General features: G+C 39.6%; 1 protein-coding gene and 1 long non-coding RNA gene across 2 annotated transcripts in view; one reads left to right on the forward strand and one right to left on the reverse strand.

The window, feature by feature from the left end:
• Positions 1-24300, forward strand: part of LOC140592632 (uncharacterized) — a 44713-nt gene that overhangs the window by 14046 nt on the left and 6367 nt on the right. The window lies entirely within an intron of this gene.
• zbtb32 (zinc finger and BTB domain containing 32) lies at positions 1676-21297 on the reverse strand. The gene is made up of 6 exons (XM_023792249.1): positions 21209-21297; positions 13903-14934; positions 11567-11664; positions 4731-4901; positions 4296-4469; positions 1676-3864 (listed from the first exon to the last, which is right to left on the reverse strand). Exons 2-6 carry the CDS (start codon positions 14841-14843, stop codon positions 3635-3637), a joined length of 1614 nt encoding a protein of 537 aa, XP_023648017.1. The 5' UTR covers positions 14844-14934; positions 21209-21297; the 3' UTR covers positions 1676-3634.

Here is a 24300-nt window from a genome sequence, read left to right on the forward strand (position 1 = left end):
ATTTCGTCCGCGTTTCAGTTTGTTTCCCCAGTCTGGTCATTGTTTTGTCCGTTTGCGTTTTGCCTGCCTTACCTGTAATTAAACCCTGTATTCCCCGATACCCTGACGTCTGCGCCTTTATCTCCGTTCTGTCCCCGTTCAGCACGACAATATTATTATAATTAAATGTATTAATGGTTTATTATTAATATTAAAACAATTAATTAGAAATCTTTATTTTAAAATGTATTTTATTATATAATAATAATTACTGTTACTTTCTATCATTGTCTAAATGTATTTTTACTGTCTAAATATATGTATTCAGTTTGTGTAAACATGCACGGTGCTATCACAGCGAATGCGAGGCTGAGACTGAAGCTTTACCCTTTCTTTCCGCTGAGAGACATGCCACGTGACTCATTTCCCCACCCGTGCAAGTTATCTTAGGTCGGCGTTCACGGTTTGACTTCTGAGATTCAGATCGAGTACTAGGTACATTTTTTCCGAAGTGGTTGGTTCGACTTTTAAGAAATTCGAGTTCTAATGAGTTTGAGAACTGAAGTAACACTGTAATACAATTCAAAAACTGCTCTTCTAGTACAGTGGTCTGAACAGCTGTGCTGTGTGAGATTAAATTTATTATTATTGATCACTGACAAACTTTAGCGTTTCTTTTACTGAAATAGATTAATGGAGGTCCTTCACAACATATGGCTGTTTTAAGTCATGTAAGCTAAATGTGAACTTTTTTTTTTCGTGTGCACCTTCGGCGTTTCCTTAGTACTGGCGCCCCTTCTGCGCTACGGTGTTTGCGACACGTGAAAAGAAGTCCGCTTGTGTGTGTGTGTGTGGCGGGTTGGGGGCAGAAAGGCATTGTAGCAAGGTTAAAATTCAGGAAGACGTGGTTTTCGAAGTAAACATTTGTGAGATGAAAGATAGAACACCTTTGCCAGGTGGCTATAGACTATACGGTAAAATACACACACACGCACGCACGCACGCACACACATACATACACACACACACACATACACACAGAGGTTTGTAATTATATCTTTGTGGGGACTCTCCATTCATTTCTATGGGGAAAATTAATCACAACATGCCGACCATAACCAATACCCAGCCTTAACCTTAACCATATATAACCAAACACAATACAAGACTTCTGGCATTTTTACTTCTTGATTGCATTCACAGATCTTTGTGGGGACCTGGAAAATGGTCCCCACAACGTAAAAAAAACAGGTTTTAATTACACTGTGAGGAATGTAATTACACTGTGGGGAACATAGTAATATAAACCTAAACAACAAATGTCTGTGTGTGTGTGTTATCCTATAGTCTATAGTGCAATGCATAATTTATTTTTAATTTGTGTGATTCAAATGCTAAATATGGTTCCACATAGATATATGTGTAATCGGCTCATTTATAGGCCTATGTGTTATAAAGTATTGTAAGCAAACACAGTTTATATTTGCTATCAATGCAGAATAATTTATTTATTAAAAATAACCAGCTACGTGTAAGTACCAAAACAGATCACAATTAAAGTTTCACTTTAGATACACGTACAGGGCCTACATAAATAACTGTTGGCTAATTAGATTGCAGCCGGTCATGGTTTCTTTAACTTGCTTTTTGAATTTATATAGGCCTACAGGTGAGATAGACAGAGGAAAATCTGAACTGCTTTTAAAAACTTTTTATTTGGTTAAAAGTGAAAATGAATTTACAATAATAATATAAATTGTACATCAAATTTCATGCAAATATATTAACAAATCCAGAAAGTATCCATCAGTTTTTAAATTTCATTTATGCTTTTGTTATATTTAGCAGTGCTGTTGTAAAGTATCTTTCATACATACTAAAAGGGCAAAATGCTTGCCAAGACTATATAATTTCCAAGCAATTGCAAGTCTATGTATCTACAGCATATTTGGGGATATTAAGGGTATGTAAGGTTGAATTTGTTTGAAAGATTAGCCATTTTACAGGACCCACATCAATGCAGTTTATAATCAATTTTAAATTTATATTTGGTAGAGAATTTAAATTAATTGAAAACAACTTGTAAAAAACCCTGAGCTCTTCGTAGGCTTTTAATTTTAAGATCCACCATTCTGGATACTATCCTTCTGAAAATGCCCAGAATCAAAGTATAAGGCTAAGACTAAGATCACCTTACTCACAGACTCATCCTTGGAACAATATGATGATATGAAGAACTGGTGTTTTAAATCTGACCAATCCATTATAATCTGGAACTCCAGTTCATTTAAAAAACAAAGCAATTCAGATGTTTATGTATATGTGTACATTTGTGTGCATATGAGTACTGTGATGTCATTAGGTTTAGTTCATTCTATAATACGTATTTAGAAAACATTGCCTGTATTTTGTCAAATACGTTTTATACGACATTCACATATAATTATAAAATACTGAAGATGTTTAAGAAAACACCATGCATTAAAGCCTACATTTTTCTGAAAAAAGAGAGTTTTTACTTTTTTGCAAAACATATAGAAGTTCATTTTGTTCCTGACATTAAAGCAGCAAGTTCCAGGAAATTATAATGATAGTTATACATGTATATATTATAAATGCTCACAGTTAATACATTAATGATAAAGGAAAATTTTCAAACGCGATCTAATAATTCTGCTACATTTTGCATGGCAGCTTTTCGCCACACATACAGCAAGGGTGTCAGTCTCCACTCTGTTCATATGGCATGGCAATGTCCATCTGGGCTTTTATTTAAATCATGCTAAACTGATGCTTGTCCAGAGTTTAGATTAACTGCCTCAAAGTATAACAATAACTGAATGACGAATACCAATGAATAATGCACCTTACATTTTCTTTTATTAGTCAAAAATTCTCTTTATTAATAAGCCATAAATAACTTATAAAATGAAATTTAATAATTAATTCTGCATACTATTTTCCAAACAACAAAGGCATATTTTCTCATAATTGAAAATAAAAAAGCTTGAAAACAACACTGAAAGCTTACTTTTGGTTTCAGTTATTACAGTTAGGCATTTGAATTAACATGAAATAAAGAACTGGTTAAGAGTTGAAACAAAGCGATAATCTTGGTCTGAATCTTAAGTGGTCTTTAAAAGTAAATCCAGCATTCCCCCTGGCCTATTAGAGCTGGTTCATGACAGCTGTAGACCACAGCAGTATTTGCTCTTTGTCCTTTCATTCATGGCTTTGACAATCAGTACCATGTGCTGTAGTTGGATGCCAACCTGTCGTACTGCCAGTTTGGATCTTTTAATGCAGTTTAATTCCTCCATCACTGACAGGATATAGACTTTAGATCTGTTGAGAACTAGTGGTGTGTTTGTGCATTGTTTGTCTTCTTTGTCGTGATGCTTCAGAACATTGTTGTGTCTTTGTGAGCTTTTCCACTGCACTAGATATTGTACTTTTGGTAAGTTCCAAAAGTATGGTTGCTAGTGCAGTGGAAAAGTACCCCTTATATTGATTTTGTCTGTGTTTGAGCATGGAGCAATTACTTAGAGAAACTTGTACTATGCTAAGCATTTACTTGGAAATTGTCATTTCTGTTTTGCTGCTAAAAGATAATGAGTTTCATATCCTCCGGAGTGGCAGGTATGATGCAGGAGCATCAGTTGTGGCAGGTATACAAGTAGGTGCTGTTGATGCTCCATTCTGCTGGGAAGTCCTTCGCAGGGTGAGTCTTGATGTGCTTCTGCATGGCGGCCAGGCTGCTGCAGAACTCCAGGCAGATGGTGCACTGGTAGGGTGCAGCGCCCCCATGTGTGCGGAGGTGCTTGATCATTGCTGAGTAGTCGCGGGAACGCTGGCCGCACAGCCGACACTCGAAAGGTTTCTCACCTGTTTTGGGGGGGGGGGGGGGGGGGAGGATATGATGTGGGATTGGCCTAAGTTGCTTGAAGGTTTGCGAGTCAACAAAGATGATGCCGACTGCAGGAACACTCAGCAAGGCAGAGAAAGTGTGCTTAAGCTTACTACTGTTATGCTTATCTGAGGCTTTCATTATAAGTGACCGGTAATTAAATTTGGAGTAACGGAAGTTTCAGACATAGCAATAGTTCCTACTGGGACAACCTTTGGGCTACATATTTTTGCCCTTAGCTACTGTCATACTTGCTGCCTGGAGACATAAACAAATTTCCCCTGATCTTAGGGCCACAATAGGGCAAACTGTGTGGTTAGGGTGCATGTAGATGCAAGGCAAGGTAGCAGAGTGACTGTGCAGGTGAGATTGCTGCATGCAGGAGTGCTGCATAGGCCATGCACTGTACCGGTATGCACCCTATGGTGGGTGTCTAGTTGGTGCTTCAGGCTGAACCTCTTGGGGCAGCGTTCGCACTGATAGGGCTTCTCCCCACTGTGGACACGGCGGTGGGAGCGCAAAGAGCCCTCATCACGGAAATAGCGCCCGCAGTACTTGCAGCCCAGTGTCATGTCGCTTGGGCCTGCAAGAGAGTTAAAGAGACACAAAAATGGGAATTAAGGAACAAAAAGTGTATGACATGGAGGAGTAAAGGAATTATTTGTTTTAATATTTGGATACTCCGCAACCTGCTAAAATGTTAGGGAGCTATAACGATATATAGGGTTCCAAGAAGGATACTTTTTTTCTTAAATCTAAATGTAATTCTGAATATAAATTGTAAAACACAAAATAACGCTTCAGTGAGGAATTTGGTCTGTTGGATTTCGGCAGCATGACCCACGTGTGTGCAGCCTTTGGTGGCGGCGTAAGGCGGCATGGCTGGGAAAGGAGCGTCTGCAGTCGGTGCAGATGTGGCCCCAGATCGTGCTGTGCAGAGACTGCTGCTCCCTGGGGGATGCCTGGCTCCTGAAGCTTTTGCCACAGAGAAGGCATAGCAAAGACTCTGCCGGTGCTGCAGAGAGGGGTGTGGAGGTTACTGTCTGTAGATACACAGAACGGTTTCCGCTTTAGCCCAAAATGCAAGCAGTCCAGTCTCTGGCTACATTTTCTGTTTATTTGGTGAATTAATTCACATAATTGTGCATGCGATGTTTAGTAAATTAGATTTTGGGAAAGACTGGAAAATCTGTAAAGTTGCTCTTCAAGAAAATCCATGTATAATGGGTGCGTTATATGGGTTAGTACAGGAGTGGGCAATATTATCAAGAAAGGGCCACTGTGTATGCAGGTTTTTGCTGCAACTCCGTAAATAAAATTGCCCACCCCTGGGTTAGTAGAAAGGTTTCTGCTAGGGATGTCCCAGTTTTCTTGTTACCCAGATCTGATCCATTCAACATTTATATCTGCCAATTCTGAGTTCTGAACCCATTTAATAAATATTTACATACAGATACATACAGTAGTTGTCTGTACATTCATCTGAACGATTTCACTGTTTTCTTTCTTATGCTGCAAGTGCCTAATTAGACTCATTGTATTAAATGATGCTCTGTTGCTACCTCCTCTTGATGGCATGGTGAAGGATGGCATTGCAAACATTACAGGTAGCTGTGGGGCTACATTAAGTTTCCCATTTAAAGAATTTACACGACTAATACTTGGATAGTTTGTAGTTTCAAGCCATGTGCCTCAGGCTTACTGCAGGGTGTGATGGAAGTTTACAATCTTTGCAAATGATATGAATTAGGCAGACACAGGAATTTAAATAAATGGCGCTATGGTATCCGATACCGATCAATTAAGAAATGCCTGGATCGGCCCTGACTCTGATCTTTGATATTGGCTTGGAATATTGATTTCTGTAGTCATTTGGTAAAAATAGTTTTGAGTTCATATAATTACAGGAAGATACTTTTCTCCAATTCAAGTTACATGTGAGCAAACAGAAACAGGCAGTCTCTAGAACAACTAGACTTTGCTCATAGGCCATACAGTGAAATAACTTTTCTAGTCATGGGATTTGAACCAAACAATCTTCTGATCACAAGCACTAACTGGCAGAGCCACACACTACCCCAGATTAAAGTCAATAATCTCATATCCACACTGGGTGATACACTGGTTGTAATGGAACCAGAGTTAAAATGGAACCACACTCACTCCAATAATTATTGAAAAAATGCCTTCAGCTTTTCATGCCACCAAAATAAAAGCTATTATTTAGGACCTCTGTGGCACTAATAAACATATTGCCAGAACACATGAACACAGTATGTCCTCAGACTTTAGTGAAAACCTGCATGTCTAGTACCTCCTATTATGGGGACCACAAAACAGTGTAGTGTTTATTTCCACAAAAATGAAAATATAGGTTTTCTTTTTCCTGCAGTCTGCATAGTTGTTGTAAGGGTATTTAGCCAAAATGTTTAGGGAGGTAGCTTTTTGCAGAAATACTTAAAAGTTTATCTGTTCTAGCAAACGTCACATATGTTGTGGCATTTGATCTGTGCGTCAGGGTGCATGCCAAAGTAGGAATTAAAAGCCACCTACTGTACAGTAACATACAGTCTAGTACAAAGGCCCTGTAAAAGAGCGCACTTCTGAAACCAATCAGATAAATAGCTTACAGAAAGGATGCGGTTTGGTTTGTCTGTTTGTGTTTGCATTGCACCCACAAAACCAGCCAGATAAACTGTTTCAGAGTTAACGTGGGTTGCCGTTCAAGATCCATGGCGTGTTCTACACAAGATGGCAGATGGGTGAGGCAGGAGGACAGCAGTCCCTCGTGAAGATGAAATAAAACGACTAGTGGTCGCTGCTTCTTGGGGACGGAACCACATCCGTTGTCAGTACAAAGCGAAAGAAACAGGAACAAAAATGGCGGATCTTTTTTTTTTATAGAGTACATGTTTATACATATTTAATTGTATATAATTTATTTCATACTTTATATATGTTTCATATATATTTAAAATATTAACTTTTAATATCATTCATAGTATATATACTTTAGGTTAAACTATTGTGTGTGTGTGTGTGTGTATATATATAGTTTTATGTGAAGTATATGGATTATATATTTCATATAATATATTTACATCCATCCATCCATCCATCCATTATCTCAAGCTTATCTGAGGTCAGATCGCGGGGGCAGCAGTCTCAGCAGGAAACCCCAGACTTCGGCCACTTCATCCAGCTCCTCTGGGGGAATCCCGAGGTGTTCCCAGGCCAGCCGAGAGACATAGTCCCTCCAGCGTGTCCTGGGTCTTCCCCGGGGCCTCCTCCCAGTGGGACATGCCCGGAACACCTCACCAGGGAGGCGTCCAGGAGGCATCCTAATCAGATGCCCGAGCCACCTCATCTGGCTCCTCTCGATGCGGAGGAGCAGCGGCTCTACTCTGAGTTCCTCCCGAATGACCGAGCTCCTTACCCTATCTCTAAGGTAGAGCCCAGCCACCCTGCGGAGGAAACTCATTTCGGCTGCTTGCACTCGTGATCTCGTTCTTTCGGTCACTACCCACAGCTCGTGACCATAGGTGAGGGTAGGAACGTAGATCGACTGGTAAATCAAGAGCTTTGCCTTTTGGCTCAGCTCCTTCTTTACCACGACAGATCCGCCTGTCGATCTCCCGCTCCATCATCCCCCCACTCGTGAACAAGACCCCAAGATACTTAAACTCCTCCACTTGGGGGAGGACCCCATCCCCGACCTGGAGAGAGCATTCTACCCTTTTCCGGCTGAGGACCATGGTCTCAGATTTGGAGCTGCTGATTCTCATCCCAGCCGCTCACACTCGGCTGCGAACTGTCCCAGCGAGAGCTAAAGGTCACGGTCCGATGAGGCCAACAGAACCACATCAACTGCAAAAAGCAGAGACCTAATTCTGGGGTCACCAAACTGGACACCCTCAACGCCTTGGCTGCGCCTAGAAATTCTGTCCATAAAAACTATGAAAAGAATCGGACAAAGGGCAGCCCTGACGGAGTCCAACCCTCACCGGAAACAAGTCCGACTTATTGCCGCTCATGCGGACCAGGCTCTGGCACCGGTCATACAGGGACCGAACAGCCCTTAAAAGGAAGCCCGGCACCCCATACTCCCGGAGCACCCCCCACAGGACTCCCCGAGGGACACGGACGAATGCCTTCTCCAAGTCCACAAAACACATGTAGACTGGTTGGACAAACTCCCATGAACCCTCCAGAACCCTGCGGAGAGTATAGAGCTGGTCCACTGTTCCACGGCTGGGGCGAAAACCACACTGCTCCTCCTGAATCCGAGGTTTGACAATCCGGCGGACACTCCTCTCCAGAACCCCCGAATAGACCTTATCAGGGAGGCTGAGGAGTGTGATCCCCCTATAGTTGGAGCACACCCTCTTGTCCCCCTTCTTAAAGAGGGGGACCACCACCCCGGTCTGCCAGTCCAGAGGCACTGCCCCCGATGTCCACGTGATGCTGCAGATGCGTGTCAACCAGGACAGCCCCACAGCATCCAGAGCTTTAAGGTACTCCGGACGGATCTCATCCACCCCCGGGGCCCGGCCACTGAGGAGCTTTTTAACCACTGATCCAAACCTCATGCCCCAGCTCAGGCTCCTTCCCCATCAGAGAGGTGACATTCCATGTCCCAAGAGCTAGCTTCTGCAGCCGAGGATCAGACCGCCAAGGTCCCCGCCTTCGACCACTGCCCAGCTCACTTCTCCTATAGGTGGTGAGCCCATCGGAGGGGGGACCCACGTGCCTTGTTCGGGCTGTGCCCGACCAGGCCCCATGGGTATAGGCCTGGCCACCAGGCGCTCGCTATTGAGCCCCACCCCCAGGCCTGGCTCCAGGGGGGGGGCCCGGTGACCCGCGTCCGGGCAAGGGAAACTGTGGTTCCATTATTTTGTGCATCATTAGGGATCTTATAAGCCGCACTTCGTCTGGTTCCTCACACCGGACCTGTTTGCATTGGGTGACCCTACCAGGGGCATAAAGCCCTGGCCAACTTAGCTCCTGGGATCATTGGAACACGCAAACCCCTCCACCACATTTATATACATGATTACATACATTTAATCATGTATATAATGTATAGTAGTAATTATTATTATCCGTGCAGATAATGACTTTGACCTGTACAGCTTCTTCAAGGTATTGACCAATGCTCTGCAGCAATAGGCACAACTTGAACATTGGCAATTCTCCTGTTTTATTGTATTACCGTGTGAATTATTGTGTCTATCATTGTGTTTTTTGAGCCACTGCATGCCTAAATTTCCTTCGGAATTAATAAAGTGTCTATCTATCTATCTATCTATCTATCTATCTATCTATCTATCTATCTAACCCAACCCAACCCAACCCAACCCAACCCAACCCTAAGCCAATGGGATACAAACAATAGGGGGCCATAATATTGTTGTAGTATTGCCAAGACTGATTTTAAACCTTCCCTTTTGTTGCATGATATATTTCAGATTTCTCGATGCCCTGTCACAAACTACACAGTTGCAGGAAACAGACTCCATAAACTGGAGTCAAGTTCACATCCTTCAACAATGTGACAGTTTTAAAAAATAAATCCACAACACTGAAAGATTTTGTTAATCAGCAGGTGATGTCTGGTGTTAAAAGATATTTATCATGACTCAGATATCTGAAAATCGTTGGGTCGACATTGCTAATCTAGTTTATTGTATATTTCTAATTTTATGCAGGAACCAGTTTGGATTGTAAAGGACATGGAGTTGCAACATGCAGATAATCACATCAAGTTTCCAGTAAGATACCCAGCTGCCATAAATAAAATGGGTCATTTTTGATAAAAGCATCAGCTATACAACTACATGTATGCTACCTGTTGATATGGTGACCAGATAATCCTTGTCAGGCAGGATACTTTTAGCTACTTCAGGTTTTACAGACTACTTTGAAACTGAAAAGCTACTGTGCTTGGCTAATTAGTTCTTCTTAAGCTTTGACTGGTTTGTTTCTTTGATTTAAAGACTCATCCAGCTGTTTGACATTAGCATTAGTAACCCATGCATAATTATAAGAGACTGACCAATCAGTTAACAGGAAGAACTCAGTGCTTAAGTGAAATCTTGGTCCTTTTAAGTGAAGTGGTAGTTTACAAAACCTGTCCTAGCTGGAAGTGTCCTCCCTGACATGGACTATCAGGTCACCCTACCTGTTAATGTTCCTTTTTTGTGCCTCAGCAATTAGCCTCACATCTATTGTGGGGGTTGGAATCCCTTAGCTTTTGGAGCTTGTGTATTCTCACTGTGTACATGTAGGTTTCCTCCAGGAACTCTGGGCTTCCTCACACAATTCAAAAGTGTTTGACTAGTTGAGTTGGTATCTCTGAATTGCCATGTGACAGACAGGCATCCCATGCAGGCTGTTTTCCTGCCTTGATACCTCTACTTCAGGCTTAATATTTAATCGTTTGTGAAACTGTATACCAAAAAAATAGCAAACAGGTTTAAACAGTATCAGAGGCCTCTGTCAGTCACCAACACTGGCTGAAAATGGTGGCTCTGTTTTGTATGTAAATGTCCTTCAGAGTTACTCCATTGCCTTATATGACAGCAGACTTTGTTTTTTCGCATTTCTGAACAGATAGAGTGGTGCTCCATGCTGCTACAATGCTGAAGGTGTGATCTTTTTTTGTTGTGGACCTTAGTTAACTTGACACTTCTAACATGAGGTTGTCCAAGCATGACAGGGGGCCAGCAGAGAGCGGAGAAGATTAGGGCGGCCACAACAAAGGACCTTTACACATGAATTAGCTGAAGGGACCCCTGATCCAAAATGATGTTTTTACCTTGTGATTGAGATATCCTTTCTCTGTTATTATCTATTATTGCCTAATTCCACATAAAACAATTAGAATATGGTTATGCTGCATAACAGAAAAGTACTATTATAAGAAAAGTAACTGTTTAAAAACCCGGTGTGGAAAAAAACATCATCTATGCTGCCCCTTTATTTTTGCATGTAAAGAAAGGCTGAGTGTGTGGTGTATTGGCTTGCTTCTTGCCGACACTGATAAGAATCAGCACATCATGTACTGTACGTATTGCCGGCTGGCTCACTATAACAATTGTGCACTGTAAAAGTGTGACTCGAATTTAAGGGGAAATCGTAAGAAAACGAAAAATCATCTTTTATTTTTCCTCTGGCAGATTTCCAAAACCACTAGTTTGTGGCAGAACATGCTGTTCATTATGCCGGGTAACTACACTGATGATCATAAACCTGTGTTCTCCTTCACTTACTTGCCTGAGTGCCATTTTTATTTCTCTCTCTCTCTCTCTCTCTCTTAACAAATGAGGGGTCCAGAGCTGTGTTTTTGTCAAAAAAAAAAAAAACCACAAAATGTTTTTAGCTGTATGATGCATGCACTATGTTACAAACATAGTTTGAAATGTTTTCCTAAATGGCAGTTTGAAAGTGTAGATTGAATTGAAAAGTTATAAACATACAAAATGTGCATTAATCAAATATTTTCTGGATTGCAAAAATTATACTGTATTTTAATCATCTGTATGTGTTCCAATGATGTTTAAAAATGGTCTGTAAATACAAGGAAACACTATCCATTATGTCATAATTATATATACAAAAAATGTAGATTAATGTAATTGACAAGGATGGTCGAATTGGGGTGGTAGGTGCCATAATCACCCGGGTGAGAAACAGCGTGGGTCTGGAGAAGGTGGCTGTCTCGGATCTCGCCAGGCTGCTGACAATGGAATGTCTTGTCTATTGCTTCTGGAAGCTTCCTGGAGAACAAAGGATGGGCAGAGAAGCTACTTTAGCTGCTTGAACCACTCTCCCACCACATTTTTTCCTCTGCTAAAAAAAAGGAGCAGGTGTCTGGCTGAGGTTTCAGTCAAGGTTACTGTGTCACATGAATGCCATTTTGACTGCGCATAATGTCATGCTGTAGTAAGTTAGTCAAAGCAGAACACTTGCTAAGTGGACCTATGATAGCAGTTGAAACTGGATCATAGCAATAACAGTGGTACAAAAACAATGCCGATGTATTCATCAGAAGTATTGCACTTCGTGTGTAATTCTGTTTCTAGACTGTGCAGTGACATTGTGGTTTATCTTTGAACATATATGTTTCCTGGTAAAGGGGGTATGTAACAGCAGTATGGATGGTGTGAAAACAGGTATGTGAGCATGTTAACATCTCTGCTCGAAACATCCTGTCCTTCCTCTAACCGCTTTGGCCACAATATATTAATAACATCTTGTTTATAGCTTTAGGTGACAAATGCTAATAGATTTTGGGTATATTTTGGATTAATTCAGATTATTCTTGAGGATATGTCAGTGTGGTTTGCAGAAAAAAACTACACTGAAATAAAGTTGTTTTAAAAAAAAAATAAAAATTATTCTTGAGGATATGTCAGTGTGGTTTGCAGAAAAAAACTACACTGAAATAAAGTTGTTTTTAAAAAAAAAAACACTGATGTAATCATTTTTGTGCAAAACTAATCTGGCCTCATGTTTTGCTGTTCCCAGGAAAAAGTTATGCTTTGCATACTCTATGCATGTTTACATAACATTAGGTTAGAGATCTAGGAAAGAGAGGTATCAGTGAAAATGATATTAAATTATTAATAAATAACTAAAACATGCAGAGTAAAGGTAGTGTAACCAAGTGGCTTAATCTAGGGGACGTGTATTCTGGGGGAAGCTGGTTCTTCAGTGTGAGAACAAAAATTTTACTGTTAACCGTTATGATAGACATTTTGGGTTTAGTATTAACTATAGTACATCATTTGTTTTGTATTTGGCAAAAAAGTAATTTACGAAAGACATGCACAGTATGTATGTGCTGCTGCACTTTTTAGTCTTCACAGTAAACATTAAGCACAAGTAGCAGGCATCTGAAATTGCATTTAGGTGAAAGGAAATGAGCAGAGCTCTTAACTGACAAGGATTAGTGATAAAGATCTGCAGGAGGACCTGAGGAGATAGTGTCTCTGAAAACATTCTTGCAGTTTCAGATTTAAGGGGCCCATATCAATGATTTCGAAGTTGTACATTTACTGTAGGAGGCTGATTCAATTTTACCCTCAACCTTCAACAGATCTTGTTATAAAACTGAATAATTTAAGGGGGATGGGGACTTGTGGACTCAATGCAGGCAAAGTAGAGAAGGAAAAAATGATAACGTAAATCTGACATATGTCATACGGTAGTGGGAGAATCTGCAGACAGTGTCTAAGAATGAGAGTGAAACAGCGTGTGCTGATCAGTGGGTGGACCTCTAGGCCTTTCATGTACCTGTTTGCAGCACAGGGAGAAATAGGGGGGAAATCCCCAGCAAGACTGATTGTTAATAGATACTGTACTCTATCTTTAACTGATCTGGTTCCAGTGATCTTTCTTTGGAACAAAGACACCACAAGTGTTTACATGGGCTTTCGCTGTTGTTGTTAGCGTTTACAGCATCCTTTATGACAAGTTAATTACAAGGCAAGTCCAAAAGAGTCACTGGGTCAAAGTAACATTTTCACCCCTTGGTCTACCAGTTTTGATATACTACTCCTAACCTTTTTTGCTATAATTTTGCTACAACAGGGTTAGTTTTTGTATGTGAACAGAATGTGGATGCTGGATTAGATTATCGATGGATTGGCACATGCATAAAATATAGTTTCTCTTAACTATATTACTTCAACAATTTTGTGCATAGATGTTAACTATGATGAAGGTTGAGAAGAATCAGAGCATGGAGACTACAAGTATGTCTGGCTTTCTACAGATCTAGCATCATTGTAGGGGAAATTAAAGTAAGGGAAACTGTGAATATAGAAAAGTATGACAGGAAAATACTCTCACTGACACACGCACACCTGTGAATTGGCTAGTTCTTTAGCATTTAGGCAAATGAGGGAGACTCTGAATTCTTGTTTTGAGACTATGAATCAACTGCTTTAACCCATTAAAAAGGGAACATTCATTCTAGATGTGAAAACACTGCGTAATGGGAGCTGTCTTACCTCTTGTCATCCTCAGCAGTGCTACCCATCAGTGCTCCATCCACCGAATCACCTTTACTTGGTAAATTATTCTTGACTGTCATTGCCAGCTCATGGGATCCAGGCAGGAGTGCAGGATGAAGAGGGTGGAAGATCCCTGCGTAGCCCATAATGGGATTGTGGCCTTGGGGCAGGGCAGGTGAGGAAAAGAGGGGGTACATGGGATTTGGCACAGGGAAGGGACATGCCACTAAATGTTCCGGGGGGTGGAGAGAGCGAATGGCCATGAAGTCAGTGCTAGTCAGAGTCATGCGTGGAGAAGCAGTGACCGGATGCCATCCTAGCCTAGGAGATCGGCAGGAAGAGGGGTTGGGCAGTCTTGTGGTAGTGCTAGCTATCACACTTACCCTTGGAGGCACAGTAACAGGTAAGGCATTGTCTGTCTTGGGTTTTTTGTAGTGGTGGGGAGGAGATGGAGAAGTAACAGACTGTTCCTCCAGTGGTGGACTGCTTGGAAGCATCTCTGTGAGTCCCTCTCCCACTATCCCAGCCACTTCCAGTGGTGCCAACAGCTGCCTTCCACCAGCTGTCAAGTTCAGGGTCTCAAGCTGAGCATGGCACTGTTGCCCAAGCTGATGCATTTCTAAGAGCTGGGCTGCATTTAGAAGTTCACGTAGGTCTTCAGCAGAGACCTCAAGGGTCTCCATGTAAACATAGTCAAGAATCTGCTGGAAGGTGTGGGAAGAGAGTCTATTGAGAGTGCAGTGGTGTTGCTGGCCATCTTCTTTGCTAGTAAGATGGTTCTCCAGCTTCTTGCTGGCACAAGCCAGCACAAGACTGTGGGCCTTGAATGTCTGGTTTTCCACCACAATGACTGTGTCACAGAGAACACCGGACAGCCGCATCTTATTGGCTTGACACAAGAAGTAGGAAAACTGTTGGTTGTGGAGCTGGATCTTCATTGTGGAACTTGGTAAGGATAGAACAGCAGGTAGAGAACGGTGAAAAAAGACTTGGGTTTGAATGTTGTGTAAGAGATCTCCATTCAGTTTGCTGGAGACAGAGAAATAATAAGGCAGGATGTGGGAATTTATCATTTTTTGGTCATTTGAGTAAAGTCAATAAAACAAGAACTTCTGTTTCTAGTTTGGCTAGTACTCTTATGTTGTAAAGATGGATGGTACATAATGATTTTGGAAAAAGCTATTTCGAGTTTTTAATAGCTTGATAAGTATTATGTTTATTTTTGGGAAATAAATGTAGAAAAATGTTTATCATGGAAATGAATTAACTGTATATTATATATATTTTTATTTCACAGAACATATTTGATCGTCCTTATGACCCTGGCCAGGATAAGCAGTTAGAAGATGGATGGATGAATCATTTACTTAGTGCAAGATTATATTTCCATAAGTTTTGCCACTTTAAAAATAATTAAGAGGATGTATATCATTCATTTTTATAAGGTTTTCAGATTTTCTTCATTAATCCTTTTGCATTATTCCCCTCAGCTAATATTGTTTGATACATAAAAAGGCCTTCTCCTTTAACTAATCAGAAGCGCAATACAAATTAGAATTGTTTTTTTCATCTCCAGTGGAAATGTCCATTTGAGTTGAAAAATATTAAATTAAAGTTTTATAATGAACAGTAGGCTAGCATTTTTTAAATCAACTCAATTCCAGCACAGCTTTGATATCGATTTTTAAAATACAATATTGTTACACCAAATAACTTGAATTACAGCAAATAACTCAATGCTGTAGTCTCAGGGAGCACTAATTATTTTCACTGGTGAATTATTTTCTGCAGTTATTTGCTTGTTTTAATGAAAGAGACATTTTTTGATGTTCCTTTTTAAAGTAAAGCAAATTAGTGACTGAAGTAACATTATGACATGATTTTCATATGTCTCACACATTTAGTTTGTTAGCTTGGTTCTTCCATTCGAACTCTGGATAAGTGTGAGCTGGTTTGGAAAATAAGATAAAATGGAAAAGTAACCCAAAATTAGACCAATTTGCAGATTTTATGTACTTGGCCAAAAACCAATTGTAATCACAAATGCAGACTGACTTTATTGCACCTCATAAGGACTCAGTTATCGCCAGACACACATTATGCCATAAGGAGCATATACAAGGCTAGCACTATACGCTAGAGGATCACCTTTTGTGAGATTTCACAAATAGTCCATCAACTGCTTAGCTTTCTCTTGTTCCTTTAGTCTATTGCTATAGCACACACTAGATGTACATCATATATTTTAATGTTATTTCCATGCCCTTTGACACTCTGGGAGCTAATAAGGAATTGAATAAAAATCACAGGGATTCTGCTGATGCCCTCCTGAGGTGCTGTCAATGGCTGTGAATTCAAGAATGCGGAAAAGGAGTTTTGCATCAAATTTGTAATTCAAGTTACAAGTACGCACACCAAAGCCACAAACCTCCTTAAAATACGAAACCATGACTAATGCCAGGAGTACTCGTATGCCTTGTAACGAGGCTCGCTGCCTTTTTGATCAACAAACAACAACAATAATAGGTTTGATACAACAGTTCCTCACATAAGATTTGCTTTGATATCGGTCATATGACTAAGCTGACTTGCTTTATCTACTTGCAAGATAGAGTGATAAGCATTAAATGAACTCAACTGAGCAAAATTACCTTAAAGCAGGTTTGCTTGAAATAGCAGGGTCCTTGTTTTCAGTATCTCCTGTTAAGCTGAAGTTTTAAAGAGCTAAAATTCTTAATCTTTGAAATCTCAAAGCAGGATATGCTGCTATTATGTTAACATCAACTAGAAGAAATAGATAGCAGAGTTCTCACTAGAATTTCTGTATACCATGGGCTGGTGTGTTGTTTCAGTTGTTATTAAATACAGGTTTAGGTTTAAGTACTATGTTATATTCTTAAAATAATCAAAACTGGCATTCAGTTAGATTGCATATTGGTTTCATAGTACAATTAAGGGTTACCGGGTACTGGCACAAATTATAGCGCCAAGCCTTTTCTCATAGTGCTTCCACCAAATGACGTAAGGGAAAGAGTAGGCGAAGATCCATCTCATCTTCTTCAGAGTAAAAGATGCTGAATGCATTTAAAAACACTAAGATACTAAAATCTGAAATCTGATATGAAACCCTTTTTACCCTGCTATACAATGCAAAGAAGAATGAAAAAATAATTTAAAAAACAAGCAGTGGTGATGCACGTCCACTCCTCCTCAGTCTGCCGACAAAGGCTGATGCACCGGAAAGTAGAGGAACTGATATGACAACATTTATTACTGTGATTACTGGAAGTGAGCCTCGCAGCCTCAGGCACAGAGGCGCACACACGCATCGGCAGTTACACATGGGTCTGGAGATGTCAGCCGGTTTCGCTCTCAGACTCATGATGCGCTGTCAATAAAAATTTGTAACGGTGATAAAATCGTATTAGTCCCCATTTAAGCCTACGCAGTGCATGCACCGCAGGGTAGTATGTGAAATAATTTCAATATGTTGAGTTCGATATGGGTCTCGGGCCAAAGGCCTAGGATACCAACTGTTCTGTCATTTTTTTTTTACCCAGAATGCTTAAATATTCAAACTACCACTAATTTAACTGCTAATTTAGGATTTTCAGTATAATTCCCATTATACTGAACATACAGAACATTGCTTTCACAAGATTCGTACACGCATTTCGTCAAATGTTGCATACTTGTTACTGCTTCCTCCACAATGACCACATAGAAAAAGCAAAAAAAGTTTTTTATATATTTATTTATTTTTTTATTACTGTAAAATCCAGCCCCTCATCGTCTTCCATAATCACTTATCTAATACTGGGTTGTGGTTCATTTTGGTAACTATCAGACCATCTAAAATCACTTACAGTTTAAGATTTTTAAAGCTCTTAATGTCACTAGTTTAATAAAAGTTTGGCATGTCGTTTGATTCCTTTATTTGCTATTTCTTGTGCCCTATGATACCTGGGATACGCTCCAGTGATCCCCCCTCCCCATCCATACTACTGGATGGCAGCTGGTTGATGAACGGGGGGCTAGACAGTATTTCTTAATTTGTTTCAGTTATTCATGTTTGGTTTTATTTGGTACTAATTCTTTACTTTACACTGAATAAAATCAATGCAATCTTTGCAAAAATGAGTCAGTCATGGTCTAGATTGAATCTTCACTCAGTGTCTTTCACAGCCAAATATCGGTGATTAATTAAAATTTATACATTGAAATATAAATTTAACACAAACATATTATTCCCAAACAGCAAGTTAAAATAGGGTACATGTTAATTTTTTACTTAAAGTATTGACTAAAACTGAATTTGTATTGTGAATCAGTGATTTTCTTTTACTAAATGAATGAGACATGAGGTGAAAATCCACATTTGGGGGCTGTCTGAGGCATCAAATGAAATGAAAGACTCTCTCTACTTAGGCAATTGTTAGGCCAGTCAACTAGAGACCTGGGTCACCTCTCAGTGTTCTCATGTGAGATTGCTGCACAAGCATGGCTTCCAGATAACGAAATCCTCATTTATTTGAAAGTATGTTCAAAATAAACATTATGCTACTGATTTTCATCTGGAAAGGGAAATAAGGTGGGAGTGAATTAAACAATAATGAGAAATTCCATGGTTGCTTCACAGAGACTTATTGCCAAATGTGGTAAAACAGTCTTAGCTAAAGTGACACACTTTATATGCACATACACAATTCAACTGAACCAATACAGTTTTTCAGTATAAGAAACAGCCTATTTTGGAATATGTACATACATCCATTCCATCAATGCCGGCAAAATAACCACTACGCTATCTGCTGTAGCAATTTTGGAAAGAAAAGTTTTAATTTTGTTCAAGATGAAGTTGAGTAAGATTTATCACTACTGTGTATATCCAGAATAGACAGCTGATTGAATACACAGACATTTGTCAAACCCCTAGGAAACAATTTAAAATTACAATTATGCTGCAAAGTGTAATACCCAAGCAGCATTTGGTATTATTGAGTTATTTTGTTATTATGACTTGTAGCATGCAAAATTAGTCCCAAAATTAATTATCGTTTACATTTTCAATCTTCAACGATGCTCTTGCAAATTTCCAGAGAGTAAATGCAAATGATCATACATTAAATTATGTTTAGTAATAAATTTTCTCTCAATTATGCGTGTATATATATATATATATATACACGCATAATTGAGAGAAAATTTATTACTAAACATAATTATATATATATATATATATAGCGAACATGTTAATTATTGTCCACTTCATTCATAAGGCTACTGTTGTACCCTGAAGCTATTGCCCTGTGCTTCCAGGGATTAGCGGCTAAAGACAATGGTTGTATGGACTTCAGTACATGGTATGAATAAAAGCTCAAATATAATTTGCTAATACATAAATTTTAGTACTATATAACATTAAGATCCAGCAGTATCTATTAGCTGTGTGTCCGCAATTTACATGATGATGCGTAAAAAATTTGCCGCGTAGCATATTGTTGGATTTTACAGTCCATAGAATATGTCATAAATTTCCAAAATTTGGAAGATATCATTGTTTACTGAAATATCACATAATTTATGCATTTAGATGTTAAAAAAATCTTAAAACATAATGGACTGTAGCATGGGGAAAATTACATGTTGTTTAAGAAAATAACTCATTTGAGCATCTGAAAAATCAATGTTGGTTCAAATAATATGGAGATATTTATAAATTGCAATTCCTGTCCTGTATCTAGGACATATAAAAAAGGAAAAAAAACAACCATGTATTCAGTTCAGCTGCTCTTTGTAGACTAAATTGATCTTATCTTTAGATCTACAACTTGAGAACAGCCTTTGATGTTGACAAACTGACAAAAAAGTGTCCATATACCTCTTTGACTATACCTAAAGTTCTATACTGTATTTATGCAAACACAATCCTTTCCTTTTTCATGTGATATAAATATCATATGGTAAAAATAATCTGGTGAAAAAAAGACATTTACACAGTAAAATGTACCTAGAATTAATTTAATCATTTGTATCTATGTAAGTCCACCTGTTCATTTTCTAAACTGCTGAGAGGTATAGTGAGAATTTCATCAGATTTAAAAGATTTAATCAATTTTATGGCCACAATTTAACTAACTTTATCAAGTCTAACTAAAATAAAGTTATTTTGGTCAGCTACATGTAGAAGTGGAATGTACTGATAAATGGTTTAATTTTAATTGTAATCAATATTGTAGTTCATATTTAAAGTGATCTTAGTCTCAGATATGTCAACTAAACTCTTTCAAAACACTACAATACTGAAATGATAATACATCGAAATGGTAATGATAATGTATTGTCATAAAATAGAAAATTCTAGGTATATGTGATAGGGCTTAGCACTTGAAAAGGTACTCAGAAGCTTGTACTTTTCACAGTGTTTTACAAAAAAAAAAGTTTTATATATCTTTGCAAATTATGGTAATATGTTAGGCCCTTACTGAATTGCACAAACGCTGCACCATACAAATGCTTTGCACAGAGTATAGTGTGACAAAATCATCTGTAGAGGCTTTATGGTAAATAATATCGCCGATTAGTAAACTTAGGCTAGGTCAGTGTAACAACACACAATATTTTTTGCAATTATAGCAAAGCCCTAAAAGTACGCAGAGAAAAATGCACAGAGAAAATGCCTTATTGCTTAAACAGATGGATAGGGCAACAATGGTGATAAACAGATATGTTCACACAGGTAAGTTTGTGTAACATATTGTATAGGTACTCTCAAGCTCTACATACATAACAGGTAGTACTAAATATTGTGTCCAGATTGGTCTACACTCCTAAAGTCGTGTTTAGTTTCACGCCATCAGGGCCTATACAGAGAATTGCCAGGTGGGTGAATTTTAATAAACAATTTTCCCAGAGTTAGATGCTTGAACTAAGAACATGTCACAAAAAGCCTTATCGATGTGATCAGCCTAGATAATAGCTCCATGTACAATCTATGCCTGCAGTTACAGACACCGAAATCAATACTCAACAGTAGAGTCATACGATATGATACAACACAATAAAATGTAATAATATTTTGGTGATCGGTCATATTTAAGATGCTGTTTCCCACCATGATACATCCTTCCTGGATTTATAAAGAAGAAATAATGTAGTTCTTTGAAATCAAACAAGTGCATAGCATGTTTACGGGTTTAAAGATTGTATCTAAAGCCCCGGGAAGATCAGACACATGCAGTGATACAGTCAGCAGAGCTCCACTCAATCTAAAGCAGCAAGCTTGTTCAGTACTTGAACTCACCAGTTCACAAGTGACTCAAAAGCCCCCTTTCCATCCTGAGCGCTGAGCAGACACACTTTGTGGCTTCGCTTGAAATGACATTGGTTGTGAAGGAGGTAAGGGACGTGGTGACCAGGCCTCTCACACCCGCCCCCAGCTATTTGGAAGAATATGATTGGTTGGTAATTTTCCTAGCTTCAAAAATGATTTGCACATGCTTCTAAACTTTCACAGCCTGCTTATCTGTGTTAAAAAGGATAAAGGCATCATTTAAATAGATATCAGGGCAAAGTGTTACCTTTATCTGAGGAACTTATCAATCTCTTACAAGTAATATCAGTCATATTCATTATTATTTTATCTTATTTACATGAAAATACTAACTTGCCTACAAACAGTAAATAATAAAATGAATTATTTAAATGTGTCTATTTATAAATAACTTCATCAGATAAATCTGGCAGCTGAACTCTGCATAGTAAATTAGTATATAAACTGTATGCCAGTGGTCCTAGTGGAACTAGTTTCACCTCAGCACATCCAAGTTTGTAAAATTTTGAGCCAAATACTTATTGGTTTAAATTTTAAGTAATAGTGAATACAACATATAACAACAATATATATATTACCAGTAATATTTGTCGACCGGCATGGGTGGAGAGGTGCTACCAGTAAAATTATTACTGTTTAACCACACACTTCGAGACCCACTGAATGGTCCCACGACCCACCAATTGTGAAACTGCGCTGTGTACTGAATATGCACTGATGCGATATGATGAAGCATTGTAATGTGGACTAAATTATGTGTGTGACATTGATATATAAATATTTAAATGGTTCAAAGGTAAGACAACATTGGATATACATCAATCAGCCATAACATTAAAACCACTAAAAGATGAAGTGAATAACACTGATTATTTCATTACAATGGCACCTGTCAAAGTTGCCATTATACACTCACCTAAAGGATTATTAGGAACACCAAACTAATACGGTGTTTGACCCCCTTTCGCCTTCAGAACTGCCTTAATTCTACGTGGCATTGATTCAAGAAGGTGCTGAAAGCATTCTTTAGAAATGTTGGCCCATATTGATAGGATAGCATCTTGCAGTTGATGGAGATTTGTGGGATGCACATCCAGGGCACGAAGCTCCCGTTCCACCACATCCCAAAGATGCTCTATTGGGTTGAGATCTGGTGACTGTGGGGGCCATTGTAGTACAGTGAACTCATTGTCATGTTCAAGAAACCAATTTGAAATGATTCGAGCTTTGTGACATGGTGCATTATCCTGCTGGAAGTAGCCATCAGAGGATGGGTACATGGTGGTCATAAAGGGATGGACATGGTCAGAAACAATGCTCAGGTAGGCCGTGGCATTTAAACCATGCCCAATTGGCACTAAGGGGCCTAAAGTGTGCCAAGAAAACATCCCCCCACACCATTACACCACCACCACCAGCCTGCACAGTGGTAACAAGGCATGATGGATCCATGTTCTCATTCTATTTACGCCAAATTCTGACCATTTGAATGTCTCAACAGAAATCGAGACTCATCAGACCAGGCAACATTTTTCCAGTCTTCAACTGTCCAATTTTGGTGAGCTCGTGCAAATTGTAGCCTCTTTTTCCTATTTGTAGTGGAGATGAGTGGTACCCGGTGGGGTCTTCTGCTGTTGTAGCCCATCCGCCTCAAGGATGTGTGTGTTGTGGCTTCACAAATGCTTTGCTGCATACCTCGGTTGTAACGAGTGGTTATTTCAGTCAAAGTTGCTCTTCTATCAGCTTGAATCAGTCGGCCCATTCTCCTCTGACCTCTAGCATCAACAAGGCATTTTCGCCCACAGGACTGCCGCATACTGGATGTTTTTCCCTTTGCACACCATTCTTTGTAAACCCTAGAAATGGTTGTGCGTGAAAATCCCAGTAACTGAGCAGATTGTGAAATACTCAGACCGGCCCGTCTGGCACCAACAACCATGCCACGCTCAAAATTGCTTAAATCACCTTTCTTTCCCATTCTGACATTCAGTTTGGAGTTCAGGAGATTGTCTTGACCAGGACCACACCCCTAAATGCATTGAAGCAACTGCCATGTGATTGGTTGATTAGATAATTGCATTAATAAGAAATTGAACAGGTGTTCCTAATAATCCTTTAGGTGAGTGTATATTAGACAAGTGAACAATCAGTTCCTGAAGTTGATGTGTTGGACACAGGACTTTGACAAGGGCCACATTGTGATGGCTAGACGAGTTGGATCTCCTCAATGGCAGGTCTTGTGGAGTGTTCCCAGTATGCAGTGGTCAGTACTTACCAAAAGTGGTCCAAGGAAGGCCAAACGTTGAATTGGCGGTGGAAGTATGGGAGGCCAAGGCTCGTTGATGTGCGTGGGGAGCAAAGATGAGCCCGTCTGCTCACATCCCACAGGAAAGCTACTGTAGCAGAAATTGCTGAAAAACTTAATGCTGGCTATGATAGAAAGGTGTCAGAACCCACAGTGCATTGCAGTTTGCTGCGTAAGGAGCTGAGTAGCTATAGAAAGGTCACAGTGCCCAAGCTGACCCTGATCTACTGCCATAAGCACCTATAATGGGCATGTGAGTGTCAGAATTGTACTATGGAGCAAAGGAAGAGGGTGGCCTGGTCTAACAAGTCACATTTTCTATTGCATCATGTGGATGACCAGTTGTGTGCGCATTGTTTACCTGAGGAAGAGATGGCACCAGGATGCACTATGGGAAGAAGGCAAGCCAGCGGAGGCAGTGTGATCCTCTGGGAAATGTTCTGCTGAGACACCTTGGGTCCGGGCATTCATGTGGATGTTACTTTGACGCGTACCACCTACCTAAACATTGTTGCAGATCAAGTACACCCCTTCATTGCAATGGTATTCCTTGATGGCAGTGGCCTCTTTCAGCAAGATAATGTACCCTGCCACACTATAAAAATAGTTCAGGAATGGCTTGAGGTTTGAGGAGTTCTTTGAGGAAGCTACAAGAGAAATTGATCACAAAAAGGCCTACGACGTGATCTACTTAGATTTCCATAAGGCCTTTGATGTTGTCTCCCACAAACGACTCTTGCTTAAGCTCAAAGCTGCA

This window comes from Paramormyrops kingsleyae, chromosome 9, assembly GCF_048594095.1.
Source record: "Paramormyrops kingsleyae isolate MSU_618 chromosome 9, PKINGS_0.4, whole genome shotgun sequence".
Classification (NCBI taxonomy): domain Eukaryota; kingdom Metazoa; phylum Chordata; class Actinopteri; order Osteoglossiformes; family Mormyridae; genus Paramormyrops; species Paramormyrops kingsleyae.